The sequence below is a fragment of the Trichoderma citrinoviride genome, assembly GCF_003025115.1.
Source record: "Trichoderma citrinoviride strain TUCIM 6016 unplaced genomic scaffold BBK36scaffold_21, whole genome shotgun sequence".
NCBI classification, from domain to species: domain Eukaryota; kingdom Fungi; phylum Ascomycota; class Sordariomycetes; order Hypocreales; family Hypocreaceae; genus Trichoderma; species Trichoderma citrinoviride.
Window position 1 is genome coordinate 196,434 of NW_020194729.1, and position 24,490 is coordinate 220,923.

General features: G+C 47.6%; 8 protein-coding genes across 8 annotated transcripts; 5 read left to right on the forward strand and 3 right to left on the reverse strand.

The window, feature by feature from the left end:
• Window positions 1–116: 116 nt before the first annotated feature.
• Window positions 117–3,454, forward strand: BBK36DRAFT_1130788 (hypothetical protein; the record flags this gene model as incomplete). Its single annotated transcript, XM_024891880.1, has 6 exons — window positions 117–354; window positions 645–920; window positions 981–1,659; window positions 1,720–2,329; window positions 2,406–2,791; window positions 2,851–3,454. The coding sequence occupies 6 exons, from the start codon at window positions 117–119 to the stop codon at window positions 3,452–3,454; spliced, it is 2,793 nt and encodes a 930-aa protein (XP_024745201.1).
• A 724-nt stretch (window positions 3,455–4,178) lies between these two features.
• BBK36DRAFT_1145351 (glycoside hydrolase family 16 protein) lies at window positions 4,179–4,808 on the forward strand (the record flags this gene model as incomplete). Its single annotated transcript, XM_024893747.1, has 1 exon — window positions 4,179–4,808. The coding sequence occupies one exon, from the start codon at window positions 4,179–4,181 to the stop codon at window positions 4,806–4,808; it is 630 nt and encodes a 209-aa protein (XP_024745202.1).
• Window positions 4,809–5,646: 838 nt separating this feature from the next.
• On the forward strand, window positions 5,647–7,181 carry BBK36DRAFT_1173120 (glycoside hydrolase family 39 protein; the record flags this gene model as incomplete). Its single annotated transcript, XM_024895832.1, has 4 exons — window positions 5,647–5,922; window positions 6,016–6,278; window positions 6,338–6,590; window positions 6,645–7,181. 4 exons carry the CDS (start codon window positions 5,647–5,649, stop codon window positions 7,179–7,181), a joined length of 1,329 nt encoding a protein of 442 aa, XP_024745203.1.
• A 299-nt stretch (window positions 7,182–7,480) lies between these two features.
• BBK36DRAFT_1130785 (alpha/beta-hydrolase) lies at window positions 7,481–8,834 on the reverse strand (the record flags this gene model as incomplete). The annotated part of the gene is made up of 4 exons (XM_024891878.1): window positions 7,481–7,687; window positions 7,742–8,372; window positions 8,428–8,583; window positions 8,650–8,834. The coding sequence occupies 4 exons, from the start codon at window positions 8,832–8,834 to the stop codon at window positions 7,481–7,483; spliced, it is 1,179 nt and encodes a 392-aa protein (XP_024745204.1).
• An 808-nt stretch (window positions 8,835–9,642) lies between these two features.
• BBK36DRAFT_1130679 (GPCR, PTH11-type) lies at window positions 9,643–10,946 on the reverse strand (the record flags this gene model as incomplete). The annotated part of the gene is made up of 3 exons (XM_024891867.1): window positions 9,643–10,019; window positions 10,058–10,610; window positions 10,698–10,946. 3 exons carry the CDS (start codon window positions 10,944–10,946, stop codon window positions 9,643–9,645), a joined length of 1,179 nt encoding a protein of 392 aa, XP_024745205.1.
• A 3,088-nt stretch (window positions 10,947–14,034) lies between these two features.
• Window positions 14,035–16,233, forward strand: BBK36DRAFT_1173123 (hypothetical protein; the record flags this gene model as incomplete). The annotated part of the gene is made up of 3 exons (XM_024895833.1): window positions 14,035–14,046; window positions 14,768–14,968; window positions 15,019–16,233. The coding sequence occupies 3 exons, from the start codon at window positions 14,035–14,037 to the stop codon at window positions 16,231–16,233; spliced, it is 1,428 nt and encodes a 475-aa protein (XP_024745206.1).
• Window positions 16,234–16,532: 299 nt separating this feature from the next.
• Window positions 16,533–17,286, reverse strand: BBK36DRAFT_152833 (glycoside hydrolase family 11 protein; the record flags this gene model as incomplete). Its single annotated transcript, XM_024897604.1, has 2 exons — window positions 16,533–16,942; window positions 16,997–17,286. The coding sequence occupies 2 exons, from the start codon at window positions 17,284–17,286 to the stop codon at window positions 16,543–16,545; spliced, it is 690 nt and encodes a 229-aa protein (XP_024745207.1). The 3' UTR covers window positions 16,533–16,542.
• Window positions 17,287–21,695: 4,409 nt separating this feature from the next.
• On the forward strand, window positions 21,696–23,077 carry BBK36DRAFT_1130809 (glycoside hydrolase family 28 protein; the record flags this gene model as incomplete). The annotated part of the gene is made up of 5 exons (XM_024891885.1): window positions 21,696–21,947; window positions 22,012–22,434; window positions 22,495–22,624; window positions 22,685–22,769; window positions 22,828–23,077. The coding sequence occupies 5 exons, from the start codon at window positions 21,696–21,698 to the stop codon at window positions 23,075–23,077; spliced, it is 1,140 nt and encodes a 379-aa protein (XP_024745208.1).
• Window positions 23,078–24,490: the final 1,413 nt, after the last annotated feature.

Sequence of the window (24,490 nt, forward strand, 5' to 3'; positions counted from 1 at the left end):
ACTTTATTCTGGAAACAGCACAAGACGATCGAAGATGCAGTGGAATGATAGTTCCAATCCAGCCATGACCGCCGCTGCAACAGGAGGTTATATATCAACGTAACGGAATTGCAACTATGATGTCTGGGCAAGGTTTTGTTGCCACAATATCCGGTCAATGCTACCAAATCTCCGTGTATATCGTTAGCACCTCACACTTCATCCTACATGATCTCTGCATTGATTGGCAAACAAAGTATCGCCATACGCAGGATCTCGGTCGGTGCCGATTCGGCAGACCCATTAAGCGGGCATGTGGAGGCGAGACTTTCCATCCTAGTAAGGAGAACGTCGCATCGAAGTATCTGATTGGATGTTATCCTCCGTGACTGAGGCTAGTCCTCGATTTGAGAGCTCCGAAAGTCCGCATTTTCAGTTAGCAGTTCGCTCATCATCGGATCGGTCGACTCTTACACTGACGAAGAGGTTGAGCGTGTTGTGTTGACATGACGGCATCTGGATCATTCATCTCTTGTTCAGTGCCTTATTCGATTATACTTTATAGTCCGTCGTATCTGTGCCCGGCCGTCAATACTGGCGATCAGATTATTCCGCGCGTTTACGACGAAATCTACCACAGCCACACTGCTTGCTCAGCACGGAAGTTACTATAATGTCTCCTCAGAATAACCCTTATACGCCCTCGCCGCACAGCGACCAGCCCCCTGCGTCTCAAGATACTCCAACACAGCAGGTAAACAATACACAACACGACAACGGAGACAAATATTTCTTTCAGCCACCCATAACCCATGAGCGACCTCGCCAGACCGGAGAGTTTGGTGGTATACCAAAGAGGCTGTCATGTAACTTCTGTCGCAGACGCAAGGTCAAGTGCGACAAAAGAGATCCATGCGGCCAGTGCAGCATCTCATTTCAAGGTACATACGGACAAGCCATTCTGAGTGTCACGTATAATAACAAAATGATATTATGTGTAGATTGCATCTATACAGAACGATCAAAACGCGCCACTAAGAAGATAAAATCTTCATCTGCATTACATGCGGCAAAGAAGCTCAAGGTGAAAGAAGGCGATCAATCCTGTCCTTCGTCTGCAGTTGGTACAACAGCAGCATCAGCATCAGCCTCCAGCCCACCACGGATCGAATCCTCACAAGAGCACATACAGTCCTCGGCCAACAACCCCGCCACCGCCAAGACAGACTCTGAAGAAATCGGAAAATGTGCAACAGCGCACCACTTCATCGAGCAGGGCGAGATCGAGTTCCACGGCACCTCCGCAGAGAGAACGTTCATGGAGGAGCTGATGGAGAAAATCGGGGACAGCTCCGTGACCCACCCAAGACTCCCCATCCATGCATCTGTCCCAGGGCTCTTTCACAGCGATGCACGACTCTCTGACGACGTTCCTCTTCCGGCAAGGGATCAGGCGATGAGACTTGTCGAAGCTGCTCTTGATGCACAGGTTTTGTTGCACATCATCCATCGGCCGAGTTTCGACTTTTCCTTCCACATGATTTACTCGCTTGAGCCATCCGAGTATAGCTTGAAGGAGCGGAGATTCCTACCCCTTCTCTATGCGGTTATTGCCTTTGGGAGCTTGTTTATCGATCCGTATGGGCACCAGCTAGGATACGATGAGCTGGTTACAAGAGCGTAAATGCCCTCCCCGAAAAGCCTGCCTAATAGTCTCAGCATGTAATAACTTGCTTATAGGTCACGATATTTCATCAAAAGCAAACAGCTACAAGACATTGCAAGCTGCAACGACCTCGTCTCCCTACAGGCTATTGTTTTCAAGAACCTCTTCCTTCTTTACACCACCCGCGCTCCTATGTGTTACACCTATCTGTGTACGTCCATGTCGGTTGCCTTGCGCATGGGGCTTCATCGATCTTTCCACAACACGCAAGACATCTTGTCTCGGGAAACTAGCAAAAGAGTGTTTTTGGCGTTGAAGCTCCTCTGCTTGGAAGTGTCTACTTGTGTCGGACTCCCGATTCTGGTCAATGACGAAGATTCGGATCAAGAACTGCCCTTGGAGGTGAATGACGCTTACATCCAATGGGGACGAGCGGCCAAACAGCCACCAAACGAGATATGCTATGCATCGGGGTCGATCTGTTATTTCCGTCTGCAAAATATTCTCTACCGAGTCTTGAAAGACGTGTATCCTCGCAAAGGTCGAGCAAGCGTTGAGACCTGTGGATCGATGAACTACGTGGTCAAGGTCGACACCATCCGGGGGATCGAGCAAGATCTGGAGAAATGGGTCAAGGAGATACCCCTGGGTTACCGACTAGGTACATATTACCAGGATCGCGCTGTTCAGAGGCAAGTAATATTTTGTCTCGAACTAAAGCATTACTTACTGACCTACATGAACTTGTCTCAGAGCCCAGTTTGTTCTCGCAATGACTCACTCCTACATCAACCTTCGTCTTTACAGACCATTCTTACACTATGACGTCGATCAAACAAAACGCCAGAAAAATAGCGGGCGATCCCCGTGTGTCTCGGCTTGTATCCAAGCGTGCCAGAACATTATCGATCTGTGCCAGGATGTTTGCAGATGGGGGTTGATGACAGAAGCTGCGTGGCCTACCATTCGGACCTTGACCAGCTGCATGCTGACACTCTTCTACATCGCCATCATGCATCAAGACCCAGACGAGGAAGATGTGGTATATAGAACGTTGACCACTGGACGGAAGCTTCTTCATATCATGGAAAAGCGCAGCCACCAAGCTCGTCGCAACGGGACGCTCTTCAAGGCAAGCAAGCAACAGTTACCAATATGATTTATTATTCTGCTAATCGGTTATTATTGTAGATTATTATTTCGAGCCTCTCCATCAGATTCGACCATGTTCGAGAGAAGTTGATGAAGTACGAGTTGGAAGCGCCTCATGTCCGTCAATGCGACCTGTCTTCTGTCAGCGAAGAGTACACCACGCTATTAGGGGAGAGAGTTTTCACGTTATCATCGAAGAGATACCAGAGGAATCGTAGCTACAACCCGCTTTTAAACGAGGGAAATCAGCCATCACAATCCAATAGCGTTCATGGAGGGCTGAGAGAAGCAAATTTGCAGCCGCTCAGTGCAGAACACACACAACAGGGCAACATGCCTCTTATTCCAACACCCGCCTCCACAACGTTCGATACCTCGCTCAAGGCCGAAGACTCGCCAGTTTCTGGCCCTGTGGCGGCCTCCAATGCACCAGGATCTTTCATTGCTTCTGCCTCGAGGCCAATGCAAGGGCACTTTTCCACGGGTGGGCCGACGACGAATCTACCACAAGACGGGCCTAATGGATCCTGGATGAATGCCTTCGACCCGATGACTTCATCGGGCACGATGTACAGCCCTATGAAGGATTTGCTAGGAAACATTAGTCCGCCTTTCGACGACATCAATGACCTCTCTGATTTATGGGATTGGTTTTAGTGGTGGTGGCAACCAAATACACTTCTAGATTGCATGATATGTAATGCGATCTAAAGGTCGGAGATCAGCTGTCAACAGCGTCTGGTCATGGCGATGCGGGCAGGACAAGCGCCTCAATGCGCAACCTCCCAGAGGATTAATCAACACATATTCTTGGATAATACATGGCCCAGTCAAAGCTGGTGGTTTCACATCAACCAATGAGGAGCTACCAATGCCATCTGACTGTCTCGTTCAGCTGTCATGTTTTTCCTCGGTTGAGACTTCAGCTGTCATCACTCATCCCAATACGGTGACGCTATTCGTAAACGGAAAACATGTGCGCACACATGAACAAATTCCAACCAATACTTTAATAACACGCCAGAGAGACTATCCAAGGAATAATTGACGCGACAAAGAGTTGGAGAAAGTCGCCTTTGTAGGCTCCTATAAGTACTCTGGCCAGTAGCTTCGTTCATGAAAAGAGCCATCAGAGATATTTAATACACTATTTCAACAACTCCCCCATTATCTTCAGGATCGGCCAAATAGGAGCATTCGACTAGGAGTACGCTACTAATTCTTCTCTGGCAAGATAAGGCCATTGAGTAAACAGTAGCTTCTGCATCAGGTCAACCACCAGGTATAGCGTTTTTAGTGAGTGGCTTATTCATCGGCTTTGATCTTGAACTGTGAAGCAATCCTCGATAACGTGGCAAGGCTTCTGAAAGTGCTGACAATCATGTCCACAGTCATGGAGGCTCAGTCTCTCAACTTCGTCGACGACTGCACCACATTCAACTCCGACCTATGGAAAAAGGCCAACTGGCGCATGGGCCTAGGATCAGTCCTGGCCGCCAACGTAAACCCAAGCGGCGGCGGCGTGCTCAACTTTGAGATCCCAGTGGGAACCCACGACGGCGGCGAGATCGTCTCCAAGGCACAATACCCTTTCGGCCAAGTCGCAGCCCAGTTCAAAGTCCCGGACCTGCCTGGTATCATCTCCAGCATCTTCATGTACCAGGGGACTTCCACCAGCGACGAGATTGACATCGAAGTATATCTCAACAAGGGCAGATGGGAGGTCGCTTTTACTGTGTATCGCCTGGGCGTCAAGTCGTGGTCGAAGGGATACTTTCCAACGTGGGATCCCAGCTCGGGCTATTTCGATTATATGATTGACTATCAGGAGGACGCCATCTCGTTCTATGCAAATGGTGAGATGGTAGCCAAATATGCCACGCCGGAGAAGCAACCGATTCATCCGATGAATATTCAGCTCAACGCTTGGTTCCCGGCATGGCTCCAAGGCAAACCGGCATCGGCTACTCGCTACTTGCAAGTCAATCAGATATCCTACACGCAATCCTAGAGAGAAATCGCGTTGGACATGTTGGCGTCGGTATAAACGTCAGCTTTGATTTCTGTGATCCAGATGATCGGTGACGAAGAGGATTATAAAGGGCTCCGTACGAGGAGATGGGCACGGAAACGGGGAACTTCCTAATGTCCTCTAAGTCCGACTTGGCAACTTCACCGTCACCTTCTATCTTTCATTTCGCTATGCTCCTACATATCCTGTACTCTTGATGACCTCAGCCAACTATGACTGGTGGAAGTAAGAACGAGTTACAGAAGTAGTCAAATATGATATAATCAGATCCTCGGGAGTGATAACACGGAATGGAGAGTATTCTTAGCCCTATAGGCCTTATGACCCCATATCCTAAGATGCTACATTCCTAAACTGGTAATAAGCGACGGCTTATACGAAGTGCTACAAAATTATCCATGCCTGCCGTCCATCAACCCCGCCATCGCCGGCTCTCGCCCGCCTTGTTCGCCTTATACCATTACCACCGACTGGAGAGGTGGCTGCAACATGAGCGAAGTCCGCGGGTCAAGATCATCAAGCCTAGCAAACAGCCTAAATCGTCTTGAGATATGCATACGTCCAGTCTCTATTAGGCCAAGGCTTCGCTCGTCAAGAGAAAGCGTCAGTTAATACGTCTCACTCCTCTCTGGCGCCTTGGACGAGGCCTGTAAGAGTCTGTAATAAACTCCGTGCCCCGTGGGGTTACTGGCCCCGGCAGTTCTTACTCCATCATCTTACCATTGTAAGCCCTGTTTATAAATCGAGCTGTCTTCCTCATGGGAGAGCCAGCCTTACCCAGTGCCCGTTATCTCGTCACAGGGTGCCTCGTGCCACAATGACAATTTTCAGCCAACTGTTGGTTGTTACCTCCGCAGCAGGTCTCGGCCTGGCTTCAAGCGTTGTAAAGCGCCAGTCTCAAACAGCTACAGTGAACCTAAGTCATATGCAAGGAGCACCGCAACACTTTGCGTCTGGCTTCTTGTACGGCATTCCGGATACTCCAAATCAGATTCCCGCGCATTTTTACTCCGAGATCGCATTCAACTATGGAAGGGCTGGCGGTGCGCAGCTTCCAGCCAAGGGCTATATGGATGGCATAGATCAGTACGAGGTGGGCATATGATTCTTGTACGCCTTGAGTTATGGTTAATGTGTGTAGCCTCGCTTCGCCTCTATGCTGTCAAACTATCACACTTGCCGCCAGTTCGGTGCCGAGTTCATCGTCCTTCTCCATGATCTATGGGGTGCCGACGGATCAGAGTCTGAGTCTGACTTGTTCCCCGGAGACAATGGAGATTGGAGTACTTGGGACAATTTCCTGAACCAGGTCGTTTCCGATATGCGAGTCAATAACATGACGGATGGTGTCAAGTTTGACTTATGGAATGAGGCGGACGGCGGCGGCTTTTGGCTCAGAGATCGAAGCCAGTTCATGACCATGTATGCCAGGACGCACAACACGCTACGGTAAGCCGCGAAATCACAATTATTCTGGCAAAGAAATTTCTTGGTAACAGCAAAAACAGGAGCCTTTTTCCCGAAGCGCAGATATTCGGACCAACTTTCACTGGACAGCCAGATCCAGGCAACGTCTGGTGGACAGATTGGTTGAGCATGATTGCGTCGAATAATGTGATACCCGACGTGTATTGCTGGCACCTGATCCGCCAACCAGGAGGATCTGGCGGCGATGATATTACTTACTCGAGGGGCGTCTTTGAGCAGATGCTGCAGCAGTTTGGCCTTCCATCCCGTCCGATCAACATTGACGAATATGGCGTACGATCCCACTATCATTACACGCGGTATTACAGTCAGCTGACGAGAGGACAGTCCCCCGAAGAGCAGGTCCCTGCCAGTTCCGCTTGGTTCATGGCTCGTTTTGAGCGCGAAAACATCCACGGCCTCCGATCAGTCTGGACAGGCGGCCCCTCTCTGCACGACTTCATGACCGACCTTTTGGGTAAGACTGGCGATGGCGTCTACTTTCCCGCAGGCGAATGGCAAGTGTACCGATACTACGGCACGAACATGACGGGCAATCGGGTCGAGACGAACGCATCTGCGGACGGCTTCTTCGACGTATATGCAACCGCGAGCGACCGAGTCAGGATCCTCGGCTCAGCCCATACGCAAACTGGATCTTACACACTCAATGTCGCTGGCATGGCTGATTTTGGCTTTGACACCCATGGAACGGTCAACGTGCAGACGCGGGAGTTCCCGTATGCGGGCCTTCGCGGAGAGGTGGATGCGCCCATTGATCACGGCGTAAGCCAGATTTCGTTCGACAACAACCTGCTGGTCATTCCGGCGACAATTTCAGTGAACACGAGTGCCTATGCTTGGGAGGTATATCGGATAGAGTGAGGTGTCGTGAAGGAAGTCTGGTTAAATATTGGTATCTACCTCTCACTGCCACTTATAGGATGCCATCAACCGGCCATTCGTTCAAGCGCCTGCCTTGACGCAAATTAGAAAGCGGCACATTACACTTTTGACTAGCATCGACTTAATCTTTAGTGTATACCATATGCAATCAGTCCGACCAATGAGTATTCAGTCAATTGATGGATCGGGTAGCTGTCAAAGATGGTCAGATTGATCCATCACTGCGCCTTGTGATCTCCCAGCGACGTCGATTACGATCAGCGAGAACGCCAACGCCCTTATAGCCCATTCTTATCCAAGAAGCCAAACAACACTTGGTATCCAGCCGTCGCATTGAGAGACAATTGGACGACATGTCCAGTGTTGGGCTGGAGGTAGACGTCCAGATCCTTCACGTTGGGATATATACCGTGAAGCTGCGTCATATTAAAGGTCCCAGCGCATTGGCCGGCGCAATAGGCGAAATCGTTTTCACCAACAAAGATCTACATCACATATCAATATCATGGACAGCCCTCTGATTTGTATGAGAAACTTACCTGAAGAGGCCCGGTAAAATCCTCCACAAGATCTCCAACTCCAGTACCAAGCGTCAAGACCTCCCCCACTCCAAGAGTCGACTGGATGGTGTCATTCCAAAGGGTGAGCACATTTGGGTCCAAAGTTTCCTTCTTGAAACTGTCGGCCTGCAGAGCGGTAAGACTGCCGAATGCCAAATAGCCGCTCGTCCGGTTTGCGAAAAGGGCAGGGTTATGCTCGGGAGCATAGGACAAGTCGGCAATCTCGACCTTGAGGCCGGCAAACTGGTTGTCAATCAAGAACCCGGTAAGGATTGCGCCTGCACTGAGGGAGCCGTATCGAGCGAGGAACCAGTTGGTGACGATTGATCCGTAAGAATGGCCCACGTGCACGACCTTGTCTGCTGTATACTCTGTTATGCTGCTGCTTCCTCCTGTCTTCTCCGAGGCTGTGACGATTGTGCCGTCTAAAGCCATTTCGGTGAGAGCGCGAAGAACTTCGCCTTGTAGAGGAACTTGAAGGTCATCGTATGCATCGGGAAGAGACGATTGACCAGCACCGAGGCGATCATAGGCCAGAACAGCGTAACCCTGGGCCAATGCAGCATCGACGAACGAAAATTCGTCCGGACGGTAAGCGGAATCCCAAACCCTACAGCCAGTCGGTGAGCTGTTCACAAAATGGTAGACTACGTAGAGATACTGACCCTTTTGAGAAGCCAACGCCGTGAGATGCAATCATGAGAATATTCTCGCCATTCCGAGGAGTTGGTGGAACACAAAAGTGACCGCTGATCTCAAAGTTTCCGCCGACCGCAATGTTGCCCGCGGAAATCTCGTCAATTGTAAGAGCATCCCATCGGCTAGATAAATTGTACGTCAAGTCAGCAATTTGACAGCACAAAGACGCTTAATGATATATCACAAACTCTCGACTTAGAGTAAACTCAACCGCATCGACATTGCTGTCAACTCTGACGGTATTTAACTTTGTATTATTGGCATGCGCAGTGACAGGGATATTGAGCTCCACGCAGTTAGAAGAAGCGGCAAGGACAAAGCTACTTGTGGCAATGAGAGCCAACGTCACAATAGACCTGGATGTAGGCACCATGATGCGAGGTTTACAGTTCGAAAGAACTGAAGTGAGATTATATCGAGAGAAAACGCTCTCCAGGATATATAAATGGAACAATAGTTTTATACTGTTGCTTTAGATATTGAGTATGTTGCACAGCATACGGCGAGGGCTTGGTAATCGGCATCATTCATCCAGTATGGCAATATCATACACTATCCCCGATCATATCGCCGTACTGAGCCACGCAATAAGCAAACGTACATATGGCCTTGCCTATTGCAGTGCGCACTTCTTCCAATAAGTATACAAGTGCTTACCTGCTAATCGTATATGCGGCTATATGCAAGGATAAAGAGGTGTCTTCATATCGAAGATGCCCTTCGCGCATGGGTTTCTTAAACATCAAGAGGCTTATGAAGTGCTGATTGTTCATGTCAAATACTCGCCTGACATATCGAACCCCAGCAAATGACGTAGACTCTATCATAGCCTCCTTCATAAGTGCCTGCTTTACTTCTTCGCTAACGTATCTGGCAGTATTCTTAAAGTAGCAAAGGGAGTTGGGTGTCTCCAGGTACACACTTCTTGTCCCTTGCCAATATATATACAATCGCTGTATCTTTGAATCGTGTCTCTCAGACGGATTTTACACGCTCAGACTAGAAGATGGAGCCGTCCAAGCACGGTCAGTAAGCTCTTGGGGCGATTGTGCAAATGTAGATGGCTTCATTCAGTCAAGTACCCTGTGTAACATTTGGCCCTTCCTGTCAATCCAGATGTATTCCCTTCCGGTCTCGCTGATTGTGTGTATTATGTAGGTAGTAAGCTCCATTTTCTTCCCTTACGCCTTCAAAGAATGCCTGTCGAGATCACTCATGCTATCCGTCTCGACATATATGGTGGTCTTCTGCATAATCTTCCTAGAGCTAGAGTTGTCGTCCTCCAATCGCTCCCATTGGCCACCAACAGCCGTCGCCTTTCCACTGGTAGTGAGTGTGTCCAGCTGTGTTGACGGAGCGCGGTTATGGCTCCTAACAGCCCCAGAGCCGGTACCATAACCGTGACTTTTGCCAGACGAACCATTCTTGGATGCATCGACGTACTTGCGGACCAAGATGCGAAGCGCTGGGAGACAGGCAGCGATGAGTGCGATTCCACTCTCAAGCAGACACCATAGAGTGATGTAGCCGTTCCAGTCTGTGTACTCAGTATGGTAAGCTTAGCAAATGACGCTGGGCCGTTTGTATGAAACTCACATAGTCGATCCTCCGTAACGAGGTAGTACTTGAGATACGGCGCTCTAACAATGGTAGCCGTGCTCGCAACAGCTCCAAGCCCCAGAATGAGCATCACAATCAACTTCTGTCGGGACGCCATTTGAAGATTGCGCACGATAAAGTACGGCAGAATCGCGCATGTCCAGTCCGTCACAATACCAATCGCCGTCCAAGCATAACCAATGCGAACAACCACCATGAAGTCGCCACAGGTGCCAAGAAGAGGGTTCCAGTATGCTGGGACGGGATGACAATAAAGAAGAGTAGCGAGTATGCCGACGATGGCCATGATGGTGGCCATGAAAAGCATTCCGTAGAGTCCCCAACAATGCCACGGGGTGGTGGTGATGCGGTTAAGTGTAAACACAATCGAGGCCTTAATGAGAGGCATGGAGAAGCCGTATATAACGTTGGAGTACATCATATACTCGGCGCATCGGATCATGAGCAATGGGTTCAATTTCGAGTCGTGCGACCCCAGTCCGTAGAAGCATGCCTTGATGGCAAATATCGCACTCGACAAAAAGGTGCCCTAACGGTCGATTCTCTGGTGAGTAAACACTATCGAGAGCAAAGGAAGCAACGGCTCCATCATGTATGGTCTTGGAGAGATACTGACATAGCCCAGGACGATAAATGTGTCTTCCCATCCCCAGGTTTTCAACGTCTTCTCCATCCATGCTCGAACATATATCCTCAACGCAATGACAATCGTAGACAAAACCGTAAAGATCAAAATGACAATGACAATAGACAAGGCAAGGCCAGTCGGTACAATAGGAGGCTCGGCATATGCTTGCTTCGAAAGCAGTTGTCCCTGCTCCAAAGGCGTGAGAGAAGACGAAGCATCAGCTGCCTGCGGAGCCATGGCGACTGCGGAACCGTAAAGAACAAGCAGAAGAGCACCTGCCTCTGGGGTCAGACATAAGTTACTACAGTAAACCTTGGTTATAACGATGCTGGTCAGCAGCCTTACCGTATCGGTATAGTCAGACTATCATAACAACCAGGTTTAACAGGGGTCAGGTACCAGTCTATTAAAAATAGGTTAAAAATGCATATTAATACGCGCCTAATACAGTAATAAGGTACTAATCTATAGTCTGTTATTATCTAGCCTGATCTTAGTCTATATGCGTTTAGTAAAGAAAAGCGCGGTGTTACTGGTAAAGCGATTAGAGAAGTAGGAAATCTGGTATTTCCTGCTGCTCTTAAAAGTTAATAAGCTTAATAAATACATTAGACGCTGCTGCTATAGAGATAATAAGTAGAAGAAGTCTATTTAAATTATTATCCACATTATCTGCTAAGGCTAATAAAAATTATGCTGCTATTTAATCTAGATTATTATTATCTATATTAAAAATGCGCTCTTTATTAAGGTTAATAAGGGCATCTAGGGTAGCCTTATTAAAGTTAGTAATATAGTTAATTTATATAAGCTCTTAGATATGTATTTAGGTCAGAAGTTTGCAAAAAGCCTTATAAGATTTATTCTAATCTGGCGGCTGTTTAGCAGGTCTGCTAAAGCTGCTAAATAGCTAGGATTTAACCTAGCATGCGTTAATTATATCCTCCTTAATGCCATTACGCTATGCATTAACCAGCCAGCCTACAGCGCATAATAGGGTAACTTCCTTTATTAGATTGCGATTATAAAAGAAGGCATTAGTAATAAACTCTAGCCAGTGCCTTTTATAGTAGACCTTTAGGTTATTAATAATGCCTTAGTCTATTAGCTAATATAAAGAGGTTATATTTACTAGTAAAAAAATAATGTATATATAGTAAAGGATGCCTTTTTTATTAGCTTCCACCTAGGCTTTAATATAGGCACTAAAGTTATTTAACAGCAGCAGCACCTTTTAGCCAGTTATCTAGTTATTAAACTAATATAGCTACTTAAGAAATATCTTATTAGTTATCTAGGCCATTTTATTACTTTAATATTATATTAAGTATATAGAAATTTATATGTTATTTCTACTAAACATGCATAGGTTAGCTGTAGTGCTAATTAGCTAAAGATTAAGTTAGTAAGTGCTATTAGCATTACTATAAGGTAGGATTATTATTTATAACTTGCTGCTTTTACTACTAGATTAAGGCTTAGTAGCTAATGTAATATTAGGCAAAAAACGCTAAAAGAGGCCGGTCTTATTAGCATTATAAATATTATTAGAATTATATTTATTAACAATAACTTAGATAGCTTTAAGGTCTTCTATACAGTTAATCTATAAGGCAGCGCAGGCCTTGCTATGTTAATAGAAGCGTTAGAAGGAATAATATAACTTAAAGCCATCTAGCTAGCTAGTTAAAAACAGCAGTAAAGGCTAGCTGGCATAGTTATTAAGATAAACCTAGAGCTTAGCTGTAATTAATTTAATAATATCTCTAGTCATAAAGGCGCCTTTTCTATTTAGCTAAAGCAGGGCCTTATTAAGAGCTTCTTCTAGTATAAGGTAGTTGCTGCTATAGGCCTTTTTAATATCTTAAAGCTTAGTATTATTATTAAGGTGTTAGTAATAGCTGCTTAGCGACTTAGAAATTATTAACTAGGATAGCCTATACTTAAATTCAGTCTTAGCCTAATAACTAAGCTAGGCTTAGGTCTAGGTTAGATTTTTATTACGTTTTTTCCTTAATAACTAACGTTATTTTTAAAAGATTGAAAATCTGGCTTGCTTTAGCACCAGCAGCATAATTAAATGCATAAAAAAACAGCAAAAAGATATAATTTTAGTGATGTTATTATATATTAAAGGAGGAAGGTTAGGCTGCATTAGCTGAAATTAGCTGCCTAGCTAGGCCTAGGCTAAGGACTAATAATAATATTTATATAGGTTAGTCAGTAAATTCTGGCCGATATCGTTATTATTAAGGTTTTAGGCTTTTTAGTGTAGAAAATAGCTAATCTGGGCCTTCCTATTGGTATAGGCAGATTATCGTTACGGCTGGGGTTCGTTATAACCAAGGTTTACTGTACTAACATGCAGGGCGAACGCAATACAAGCACGTATGTATGGCCTTGAACAGGAAGAGGACAGGACGATATAACCTACATTACCGCCCCCTGAATCTAGCCACGAATTCCCGAAACGGAGGACGACAGGGTATTCAATCCTTCTCCGTAGCGTCACAGGGAGGGCCAAGGTGTCCTGCTGGTTACCTGCCATACTCGTAATTCGAAAAATCCTAACAGACTACATATACCGCTAGCAAGAAAATCTCGTTACTCCTTGGTAGTCCAAATTCATCTCATTACATCGTAGCGGCATGGAGTTGGTTGGAATTGTGCCTGATTGAGGGTTATGTGCGTACAAGTTACTGGATGTTCAAAGCATAATGTACTCTCTTGATGTATTTTTGCTCAATCGTGGACAGCAAGATTACTTCGTTAATCTTCGTTCTGGTCATATTGACTAATGTCCTCCTTTACTCTTACAATATGTATTCGAGAATTTTTGTCTGGGTCGGAGCATATATTAAGCTCACATTTGGCCTAGAGATCGACAGACAATATGGAGTAATCAGAAACTTCAAGCTGTTGGCAATATCTTCACGGGCTCTGCGGGAGGCGGAAGTCCGCTATCTACAGGGGTCATTTTGCTAACCTATGAGCAAGCACACGAAAGGCAATTTATCTCTTACTCGTTGGTAAACCTGCAAAACAAAGAAGAACTACCGTGACTTAGCAGTGATGCATCCTTATTTGGCTTTGGTTGACCCTTACTCTACTTCTGCTCCGAGACAAGGATCTTTTTTGGATGACAGAAATATGGGCAGTATACTGGGATCTTCTGGGCTTAACCGAGTTGTGGAGCAATGCGAGCTGCTCCAATGCTGGGGTCAACTGGCTTCATGATGATTGGTTCTAAATACGATTAAGCATACGTATATGTATAGTGTCTGTAGGAGCATGTTCGTCGAGAATCGCATGATATCTTGCAAGGATGACGCGTCTAGTACAAGGAGTTCGCTTATACTATTCTCTAGGCCAAGTTCGACTTAAGCAGACGAGCTGAAGCACTAGAAGGACATTTGGATAAGATCTTCGGCACTCTGTTGCGTCAATTCTAATTGATTCCTGTTAAACCATGCACGGAGTGTTTTGGCGAAAAAGGAGATGGCGTTCAACTGCCGGAATTGCTGCACTCGACGCTCGCACTAGGCTCTCGCAATCGGCTCCCGCACTATCATCTACAGAGTAGTTATATATCGTCCATTGGTAGAGACTTTTTTTTCTTCTTATCCTGCAGCTGAGCCGCGAACAAATTCCCTATCTGACGTGTCGGCACAAGGTAACGGTACGACACCGCGGGGCTGGCGTTCCGGGTCCCCGTCCCTGGTGATACTACCAACCAACACCAACAAGAGAAATTGACGAATGCTACTCTACGCGGATATAGCTTGTCTCTTTCAAGGATGTCGTGGCATTTAAGTAGTAGTATCCCCGGCACTCCGTTTTTAGTAAGGGGCAAACAACACCAGGATGTCCGCGCCGTTGAAAGTTGTCCCAGGTAGCTGGGATTCCTCCCAACACAATCACATGAAGTAGACCGCCTTTCCTATGTATTCTCCGGCCTTCCGTAATTCTTTATTCTTAGAGAACGCGAGTTATTTTGGATTCTTCTAAAGAGCCTCCGAGTGGTCAAGAGTGTAGAACCGTCCAAAATGTTCGGCAAGCCGGTTACGCCAGCTACGGTCCCTACGGATACTGTTATCCCCTTTCGCTTCTTCGACGATACACCACTATGGACAGCATTTATTCTGTATTCTATGTTTGTATTTGACGATGTGTTGGACTGTGGAAAGCTCCGAGGTAGCCTTGAGAGTTTAGCTATGCGCGATGGCTGGAGCAGACTCGGAGCCCGTCTACGCAAGAATGTCAGTGACAAGAAAATCTCTGGGACGGAGCAAACTAACGCCGCTTGCAGGCTCAAGGACATCTTGAATATCATGTCCCGGCTGAGTTCACAAAGCAGCGCCGAGCTCTCACATACACCCATACAACCCATGATATGAATGCTGCAGATCACCCGATTGCGTCAAAAATTCCCACTCCGAGCTCAAAGCCAGCCGTCGTATGCGACCCTGACGATTTCCGAGAATTATTTCGCCCCGAAGGCGGCCCAGTCAGCCTAGAAGACTATCTGAACCGAGACATTCCTCAACTGGGTCTTCACATCGTTTCCTTCCGGGACAAGACATTAGTTGCCATATACTGGCCCCATACTCTTATGGATGCCCTAGGCAAAAGGGCCTTGCTAGACGCGTGGACCTTGATGCTCCAAGGTCGAGAGGACGAGATAATCTCTCCCCAAGGCGGCGACGGCGATCCGTTGGCAGAGCTGGGCAAAAGTCCCACAGAGCCTCACAAGCTGGCGTCTCAGCGTTTGTCCATGTTCGGACTGGGCTACTATGGGATCAGCAATGCCCTCGACTTCTTTCGCGCGCAAGAGCATCGCATGGTTTGTGTTCCTGGATCTTTCGTGGAGAAGCTTCGCAAGGAGGCAATGAGTGAGCTCGCGTCCGAAGCTGCTGAAAACACTTTCCTGACTGAAGGCGATGTTCTCTGCGCCTGGTGGACTAAAATGGCTACCTCACATCTGCCATCGAATAGTCAGAGGACGGTTTCGATCAACAACGCATTCTCTCTAAGAAAGTCACTGGAGACAGATCTGCTCCCCAAGGGAGCTCCATATGTGTCCAACGCCATCGGCTTCATCAACGTGCTGCTACCTGTACAGTCCATATTCGAGAAGCCACTGAGCTACATTGCCGCCGCTACTCGAAGCGCAATTCAAGAACTCGGTTCCCGTTCCCAGGTTGAGGCCTTTGCCGCTCTGTGGCGAGAATCCGGTGCCAGAATCCCACCTTTCTTCGGCAACGGCAGCATGTACATGATCACATACTCAAACTGGTGCAAGGCAAAGCTTTTTGATGTGGACCTTTCTGCAGCCGTTGTTAAGCCAGGCAGGGAGGGTGGGAGATCAGGTACACCGACCTATATACAAAATAACCAGTTCGGTTTGGTGCTGCCGAATGGCTTTCCGATCATTGGCCAGGACAAGGATGGGAATTTTTGGCTTTCGGGATACATGAATAAGGGGCTTTGGGGGCGGATAGAAGAACAGCTTGCGCAGATTTAGAGGTGGTGTTGGTTTATTGGGTACTAATTCATATGTAAGGACTACTGCTGGCAAAGGTGGTATGAAACCCAGGAAGCACAATTTAATAATAATTGACAGATTGCACCTTAGCATACGGCACAGTCATATATATTAGGAGTATGCAACTGCTAATGAACTGCTGACTTCAAGGCCAAGAGACAATTTCTGTCAAAGCAGCTTGCCACCCTTTCATCGCATACCGCATTTCCACCCAGTGACCCTTTTTCGCCATTCCACCGAGCCAAGTTGAACCAGCCAGTCGATAAATGCTGAGCAATCAATCTCAACTTAGTTGCTGACACTCTGCGAGGCCGAACCACTGCCACCCCAGCCCTCAACAGCCACAACCTGATAGTTCATCTGGCCCAAGTTCAGGCCAAGCGAGGCCCAAGCATTGAAGTGGTTCTGCACAGTAACAGTTCCGCTGGTCCTGGGCGAGTTCCGCACGGAAATGTACTGGTTGAAGGTCGCCGTGCCGACGATTGAAGGCTCGTTGACGCGAGTGTTCTCCCAGATGGTGTAAGTGCCTCCGTCGCTAGTGACGGTTCCCTTGACGGTACCCTGTGCTGGGTAATTGTGGTTGTCCTCCATGATGTAGTATTCAACCAGGGGGTTGGTGCTCCAGCCATAGACGGAGAGCAGGCCAGTTCCGCTGTTGACACTGAAGGAGCCGCCAAAGTTGATGGGGCTGCAACAGAATTCTATTAGCAGGTGCCATCACAATGCACAATGGTGTTCTTACGCAGAGGATCCAACCGTCCAGCCGACTCCCACAACAAAGTCATTCTGAGTGTTCCAGTTCACTGAGAATCCAGTGCCGGAAGGCGAATAGCTGACTTGCCCGCCAGTTTGGTAGTTCTGGTCATAGTTGATGGCGGCACGACGGCGGTGATCGTTGTGGGCTCCGAGGACAAAGTCGTACATGCCACGCTCCGTGACGTTGACACTGCTCTCAGGCTCGAGGCCTGTGGGCATCGCCAGAGTACCGGCAATGCCGGCGAAAGCCGCTACGAGGCTGGTAAAAGCGACCATGATGGTTTCTTGTGCGTTTGTTCCTTGGAGTGAATGCTGTGCAGATGAGCTTGTCGCCTCACCATCATCATGTCTTCTCCCATGGCTTTATATATGCGGATTCTTCCCCATTGACGACTTTTTCCATCACGATCAAGCCTTCGACTCCCATTCTCTCGATGAAACTCGGACATCTTCAACTGAGGTTGAAAGCGGCTTGTACGGTATCCTCGAAGCTTGGCATTTTGCCTAAAGCACTCTCTTCAGGTATCGGATCAAACGGCATCGGAGTGCCGAGAGTAGATTAAACGCCACCCGCAATGTCGTCGCATATCGATCTCCATTGACTACTGGAGTATCCCAGTAATGCATCAAATCCGGCGCTTCGGGCCTCAAGCGGCTCGTTTCCCCAGATCTGGGGTGCATCCGGCTAAGATGCCGTATTTAGCCTGCCAATCAGGTCGACACACTACATGACGGACTTGCGGAGGACGTAGTATTCCAGTGGACCGCATTTGCATTCTCGTGGAGTTTTTACGTAGTCTCTTGAGGGGCTTTGCTTCAGAATGATGAACAAATCGGCAGGAGAATGCCTTGGAATGGAATGACTGGTCACAAGGAAGAAATCATGGCCTTCTATTTCTGCATGCCTGAAACCAGCTGCTCTCGAGTTATCGGCTGCGAATACCCAGTGGGTGCCAAGCGTCATGAGCAATGCGGGAGTGCTTCGGTAGTTGTAGCTGTTTTCACGGTATTGCGAACCGGGCCCGCAGGGGGGAGACGCCCACAGTTTCTGTAACTCCGTCTTGGTGTTTCTTCTCATGCACAGGACCTGAAAATCTTCACTTAGCATCTTCTAAACTGGACTACAGCTAGCATCCTCTCACCATAACAGAATACACAACGGCTACTCATGATGATCTGTCTTATCAAGGCCGATGTGTCCCTGGTATTCGAAACTTGGACACAGAAGCGGGCAGATCAAGTATTGCAAGGCGAGCTATTAATGGCGTAATTTTGGTGCATACAATTGCTTTGCAGAAATCTACAGCATTCTTTCCATCCCCATGACGTGACTTGCTCTACTCCGGCTACTCGGAAGCCATCACAACGCGTAGTAAGGCAATTCATCCGCTCTCTCCGTATGCGCAGACTGGATATCCCTTGGTCCGAGGGATAAATCGCCATTGTTTGGGAACATTTTCCTGATCATGGAAGAAGGGCAAGGAATGATTCTGAGTATTTCTCGTAACTTGGATAGATGAGGTTGTCGATGGAGTTGTAGATGGCGTCAGCTTGTCTGGCAAATCGGCAAGCTATATCCGATCAGCGTTGGACTCTTTTTCTCATTGGATCAATTAACTCTAGTACACGTGTAGTTTTAACCCTCTGCAGCAGAGTAGATCCGGTTGGGCAGCCAAGGCAGAGCTCGATGGAGTCCTGTCACAAGCCTGAGGAGCGGACAGAAAAGGTAAGGATTTGCCATCACAAGAAAAGCTTCAATCTGCCAGCCAACGAGATATTGCTAAAATTAAGTCTTCAATTAGGCATAATCTTAGTGAAGTAGAAAAGCAGATTTAGCCTAATTGTCAAAGGAGAATCTGATAACTCATCATAACAGGACATCCAAGGGAGACTGGAAGTACGTCTGGCTCAGAAGCAAGATATAAGCACTGCAGAAGTACGTTCTTCAAATCCGGTATCTCTGGGATTCATCAACACTCATTGCACCTTACAATTATCAGTGCTTGAGTACCTACTCGCTGGCCAGACTCATTCATCAACACATTGCCCAAATTCTTAAGCCTTCAGATCTCTCTGGCTCATCGGCCTTGGGGCTTGATTTCTCTTCCATTTGACGCCATGGATCACTAATGAAAAGAGTTTGAGATTCAAGGAAGCTTATGATGGTATCGCCAACAGATATGAGTATCTCTTCTCTGAATCTATTCCACCAAAGCTGCCAGTGCACACCTCTCACTCTCAAGGTCAATGCACCCTTTCAGCGCGATTATTGATGTTTGAGGACAACTTCCTTACTCCGCAGACGATCTTCCGACAATGACAATTACCACCATCTCGTGCCTTGAGGAGTACAATTACAGATCCAACTGCAATACCTAGTGACCCGAGAAACCGATTGTACACGGGACCGATGTGTCAGTACGGCCAGCATAAATTTCCCCCTCGAGACACAACATAAGAGATACTTTCGGCTCAACTCAAAACAGCCCGTTCACGTGGAAGATAGCAACGGAGGCCTGTCGCAATGGTACAAGCCCTGGTACAATCTGGAGAATCCTCGCTTGAGTGCAGTTATACAGATACGATACAAATGAATCACGAAAGTGCTTGACGGCGACAACAGCTAGACAAAAAGTCAGGTTTGAGGTATGCAGGACCAACATCCCCCTTCGGTCCAGTAACATGCACGTGTGCGTATGCATTACTAGCATGGCCTTCTGAGCGTAAATTGTACCCTGTGGCCACCGGACAATACATACGCGTAGGTACTCCGTACTCTAAATTGTTTTTGCAACCTGTCACTGGAGAACCAGGGTTTCAGGTTAGACAGGGTATGTATCCCTGCTTCGTTTCGAGTGTCGTACGTCACCCGGAGGATTGTGGTCTGACAGCAAGGTTGGTAAGTTTCATGGGCGATGTTTGGGGCAAACAGCACCATCATCTGCAATCGTGTTCAGGGACTATAAGGTTAGCCATTTAGGTGAAGAGAGCCATACTCGGGTACCGAGGCTTCGGAGAGTGAGTCTATGTCCATGGGATGACCTATGAAGTAAGCGATGTATATCAGTAGCATCATCGTTCTATTTTGCTTCACAGTCAGCACAATACCTGGTGATTTGGAATGCTCTTGAAACACTCGTATAAGCTGCTCCGATCGATGTCGCCGACCATATGGAAGGATACTTGAAGTAGCATCGATCACTGGCCATTCTCCATGTTCCATACTACCGACGGGTATTCCGGAACAAAGATGGTATCCGATGGAACGCTCTCATAAAAGCTGAAGATTGATGACATGTGTTTGGATAACCGATGCACCTTCAACTATAAGTGAATTGGCGGTCGTCGATGATCGTTTCTTTGCATCGCCATGCTTCTCCACTCCTAGGCCGTCGAAAAATATTGCAAGGACCACAATAATCTCGCATCTCTAACCAGTACGAATGTATGTTTCTAGTCCGACGGTACATAGAATTACATGATGGACGGCCTGACATTGGATGCGTTCAAATGCTGCCCTCAGACAAGAGTCTCTCGGAGTAGATATACTGGTTCACATGCGAAGTGCACAATGGTTCAGCTTTGGTGGCGATTCAACTCTACCCTGTATTTCCGTATCTTACTACTAAAGATGTTCTCTGTGCATCAACGGGGAGCGGCCCGATACGCAGTTCACGTGCACCAGTTGAGGTTACATTGAGGAGAGCGGAATACCGAAAGCCACCCGAAGACTGGAAGATCGATCGACGCGGGGTGCATGTAATCTATTCGATAGACTATTCTCGCCAACAGGATAAGACTTGAGTCAAAGTTGTCAAATAGTCTCAAAGAAGACAACTTTCTCTGCTGTACGGGACAGACTATTCTGGGGCAATATCACGCTCTGCCTTATTCACTGCAAAGAGGTTCAGTCCTGACCCCAGCAAATTCCAGCAAAGATCGGGCTTACACAATACTGCTCCGATCTCCGAGTTATGGCAAAATGAGCCTTACTCGTACCTTCTATGATCCTCTTCGCGGATAGGTTAGGATTCATCGCGTCAACTCAATCTAATCAACGTATACGACTAGAAGCAGCAGCTAAAAACATGCTGCAACTCGGAAGACTGGACCGAGGTTCCGGCCTATGGAAACACCGAAACACCGACATAATGTGGACGGCCCGGGAAAATGCCAAGGCATCGGATTGGCGCGCTTTTGACCTTCAATTTACGGCTGCAACTCTAAATAACACCTTGTATAATAGAAACTGGCCCTCGCCATTTAAAGTATCAACTAGAATACACTGGAGAAAGAAATGGTTGGTGGAAAGACGACAGCTGAACGGACTTCAACCCCGGAATATAGGAGAAACCGTCTGCAAAACATCATAACTCCATCATATGTTGCCTCTACACTGTGGTATTTCATTACGCAAAGGCCTCAACACCGCATACCCGTCGTCAATTTGGGGTTGCGCTCGTGGAGTTCGACCTCAAACTGGCAGCAGAGGCGAGGCCCAGAGCTCCTGCACGAGATTACAGCCTGTTCTTCTGAAACAGCCTGAGATGAAAACTCGCGGCCCAGAATACAGGGGTTGGGGTCTATAAAAGGGGGTCTTCGGTTCTCAACGAAATATCAACAAGTCGAGAAGCCATCGACTCTGCAAAGACATATATCAAGAAGCATCACAGTTATTGAACAACATGGTCAAGTTATCACTTCTTCTCGGCGCTGCCGCAGCTTCAGTCTGCGTGCAAGCTCATGTTGTGCCTCCTCCTACCGTTACCCAGCCACCCAAGCTCGAGGATCGTGCCACCACTTGCACCTTTTCCGGTTCCAATGGTGCATCTTCGGCGAGCAAGTCGCAGAAGTCGTGTGCCACCATCGTGCTCTCGAACGTTGCCGTCCCTTCTGGGGTGACGCTCGATCTCAGTGACTTGAATGATGGCACTACCGTAAGTATCATAAAGCAAGGCGTACTTTCCATAAGAAGTTGCTGACTAGAATGGACATCTACAGGTCATCTTTGAGGGCACCACGACTTGGGGCTACAAGGAATGGTCCGGCCCTCTCCTGCAAATCGAGGGCGACGACATCACCATTCAAGGAGCCAGCGGTGCCGTTTTGGACGCTGGTGGATCCCGCTGGTGGGATGGTGAAGGAAGCAATGGCGGCAAGACGAAGCCCAAGTTCTTTGCTGCCCATGACCTCACCTCCTCGTCCATCACCAACTTGTACATTAAGAACACGCCCGTGCAGGCCGTCAGCGTCAACGGCGTGAATGGACTGACCATTACTGGCATGACCATCGACAACAGCGCCGGTGACAGTGGAGGCGGACACAACACCGACGGCTTTGACATTGGCTCTAGCTCGAATGTCGTTATTAGTGGAGCAAAGGTGTATAACCAGGATGACTGCGTTGCTGTCAACTCTGGCACGGTAAGAGGGATCTCAAAGATTGAATAAACCTGGCAGACAAATGTGGCTGACATAATTTAGAACATTACCTTTACTGGAGGTCTTTGCTCCGGAGGCCATGGCTTGTCAATCGGCAGTGTTGGCGGTCGAGACGACAACACAGTCCAAACAGTCACCTTTTCAAACTCCCAAGTCACCAAATCAGCCAATGGTAAGTTATCGTAGAGTATAAATGCTCTGAGAGCGGTATTGTTGACTAACAAAACTGCAGGCATCCGTATCAAGGCCACCGCCGGTGATACTGGCACCATTAAGGGAGTCACCTACTCTGGCATTACGCTGTCCGGAATTACCGGGTGAGTCAAATCTAGGAAAAGAAGCAAACGTGTTTTTTCTTCTGACATCTTATGACAGCTACGGAATTCTGATTGAGCAAAACTACGATGGTGGCGACCTCCATGGAAGCCCAACGAGCGGCATCCCCATCACCAACCTCGTGCTGCAGAACATCTCTGGAAGCGGCGGTGTCGTTTCCAGTGGAAACAACATTGCCATTGTCTGTGGCAGCGGAGCGTGTTCCAACTGGACTTGGAGCAATGTAGTTGTCACCGGCGGAAAGAAGTACGGCAGCTGCCAAAATGTGCCGAGTGTTGCTACTTGTTAAGTAGTACAACAACTGTTGTATCGCTTTGACTGAAAGGGCCATGGCCATGGCCTCCGATTTAAGTCGACACTTGCTTCTGGTTAAAAGTAGTCGGCATACGTATGCCACCTTTGGCCATATGCCATGACAATATACGGGTTTATGTTGATTATCGTGGAGTGAGACGTCCGCAGGTATATGTTTGACCAACCAAAAGGCACGAGTAGAGGTGTAGTCGTACGCATTTGAAGGTCAACCCTAACCCTGAAGGTATCTGGAGCGTAAAGTTAGTCATGTCGCTTACCTAGTATTGCTATCAAAATGTCTCTTAAACAACTTCTCATAGTCCGCTAGGTCGTAAAAGTAACCTTCATGTGTGAGGTTGTAAAGTGACAATGCAGGAATGCGCCGGCTGCATCACCGGGTGCCTCGAGGACTTAATATGTCTGCTTCTGCCGGTGTGACTCAAGCAACAAGATCTCTAAGCCCACCGCAGCATCAGTATTGGTGGAATAAAGAGGAGAATAAACAGCGAGCACTGAACGCGCGCAGAGGGAATTGAGCGCTTGAGTCAGATCTTTAATCGAGAGAGGGCGCGCGAATATATCACACATGTGATAACAAGGCGGTGAAATATATTTGGATCACTCCATCAAGTGCTGCAAATGCATACCGATAGTCGTACATCTCGCGACTGAATTCTTTCTTAGAATGCAAGGAAATCATTCAGTGGTAGCATGAGAGAGCTTCGTGGTTCTTTATACTGAGCAGCGCTTGAAAGATATGCCCGTTTTCGTAGAGTGAGATACACTCTTCGTACGAGCCGGGTAACCAATCAATAGGAATCCATAACGACAAGGAAATACCGGCGCTATTTACTTCACCTTTCATTCTGCCGAGTTGATTACTTACAACCATTGGTGGGAGCCTTTCTAACGCAAGTTTTGACGAAGAGTTGCACGATAAAATGATTTCTCTCTGTCAGCCTGCATAGTGATTACCAGGCACCAGCGAGCCATTTTCTCTTACAAAAAACGATGCGTTAATTCCATTGCTGATATGTAATAGTTCTGAGTGTATTTGGAAGCTGCCAGCCTATGATACCCTCACTCGGGACATCGGCGTGAGGTAAAAAGAAGTCATGATAATTCCGTCCAGTCTTTTCTTCGAGTCGTACACACAAGTAAACTACCGAGAATGGCAAGTGGACTCAAGAGAGTTAGCCCGGCGGCTCTAGTCATTTCATTGCGAAGCCCAACATGGCAGGTGGATCAAGAGCAATATAATGCATGTCAGCTCTAAGAATATCGAAGCAACGTGGGCAGATTCACCATAGACCCCAAGGTCGCAAGGCTGAAGAGAAGATATTCCCGAGTAAAAATCCGTAGCAAATCAGGCAGCCAAGAGGCGATGTAACAATGGGGTTGCTATTCA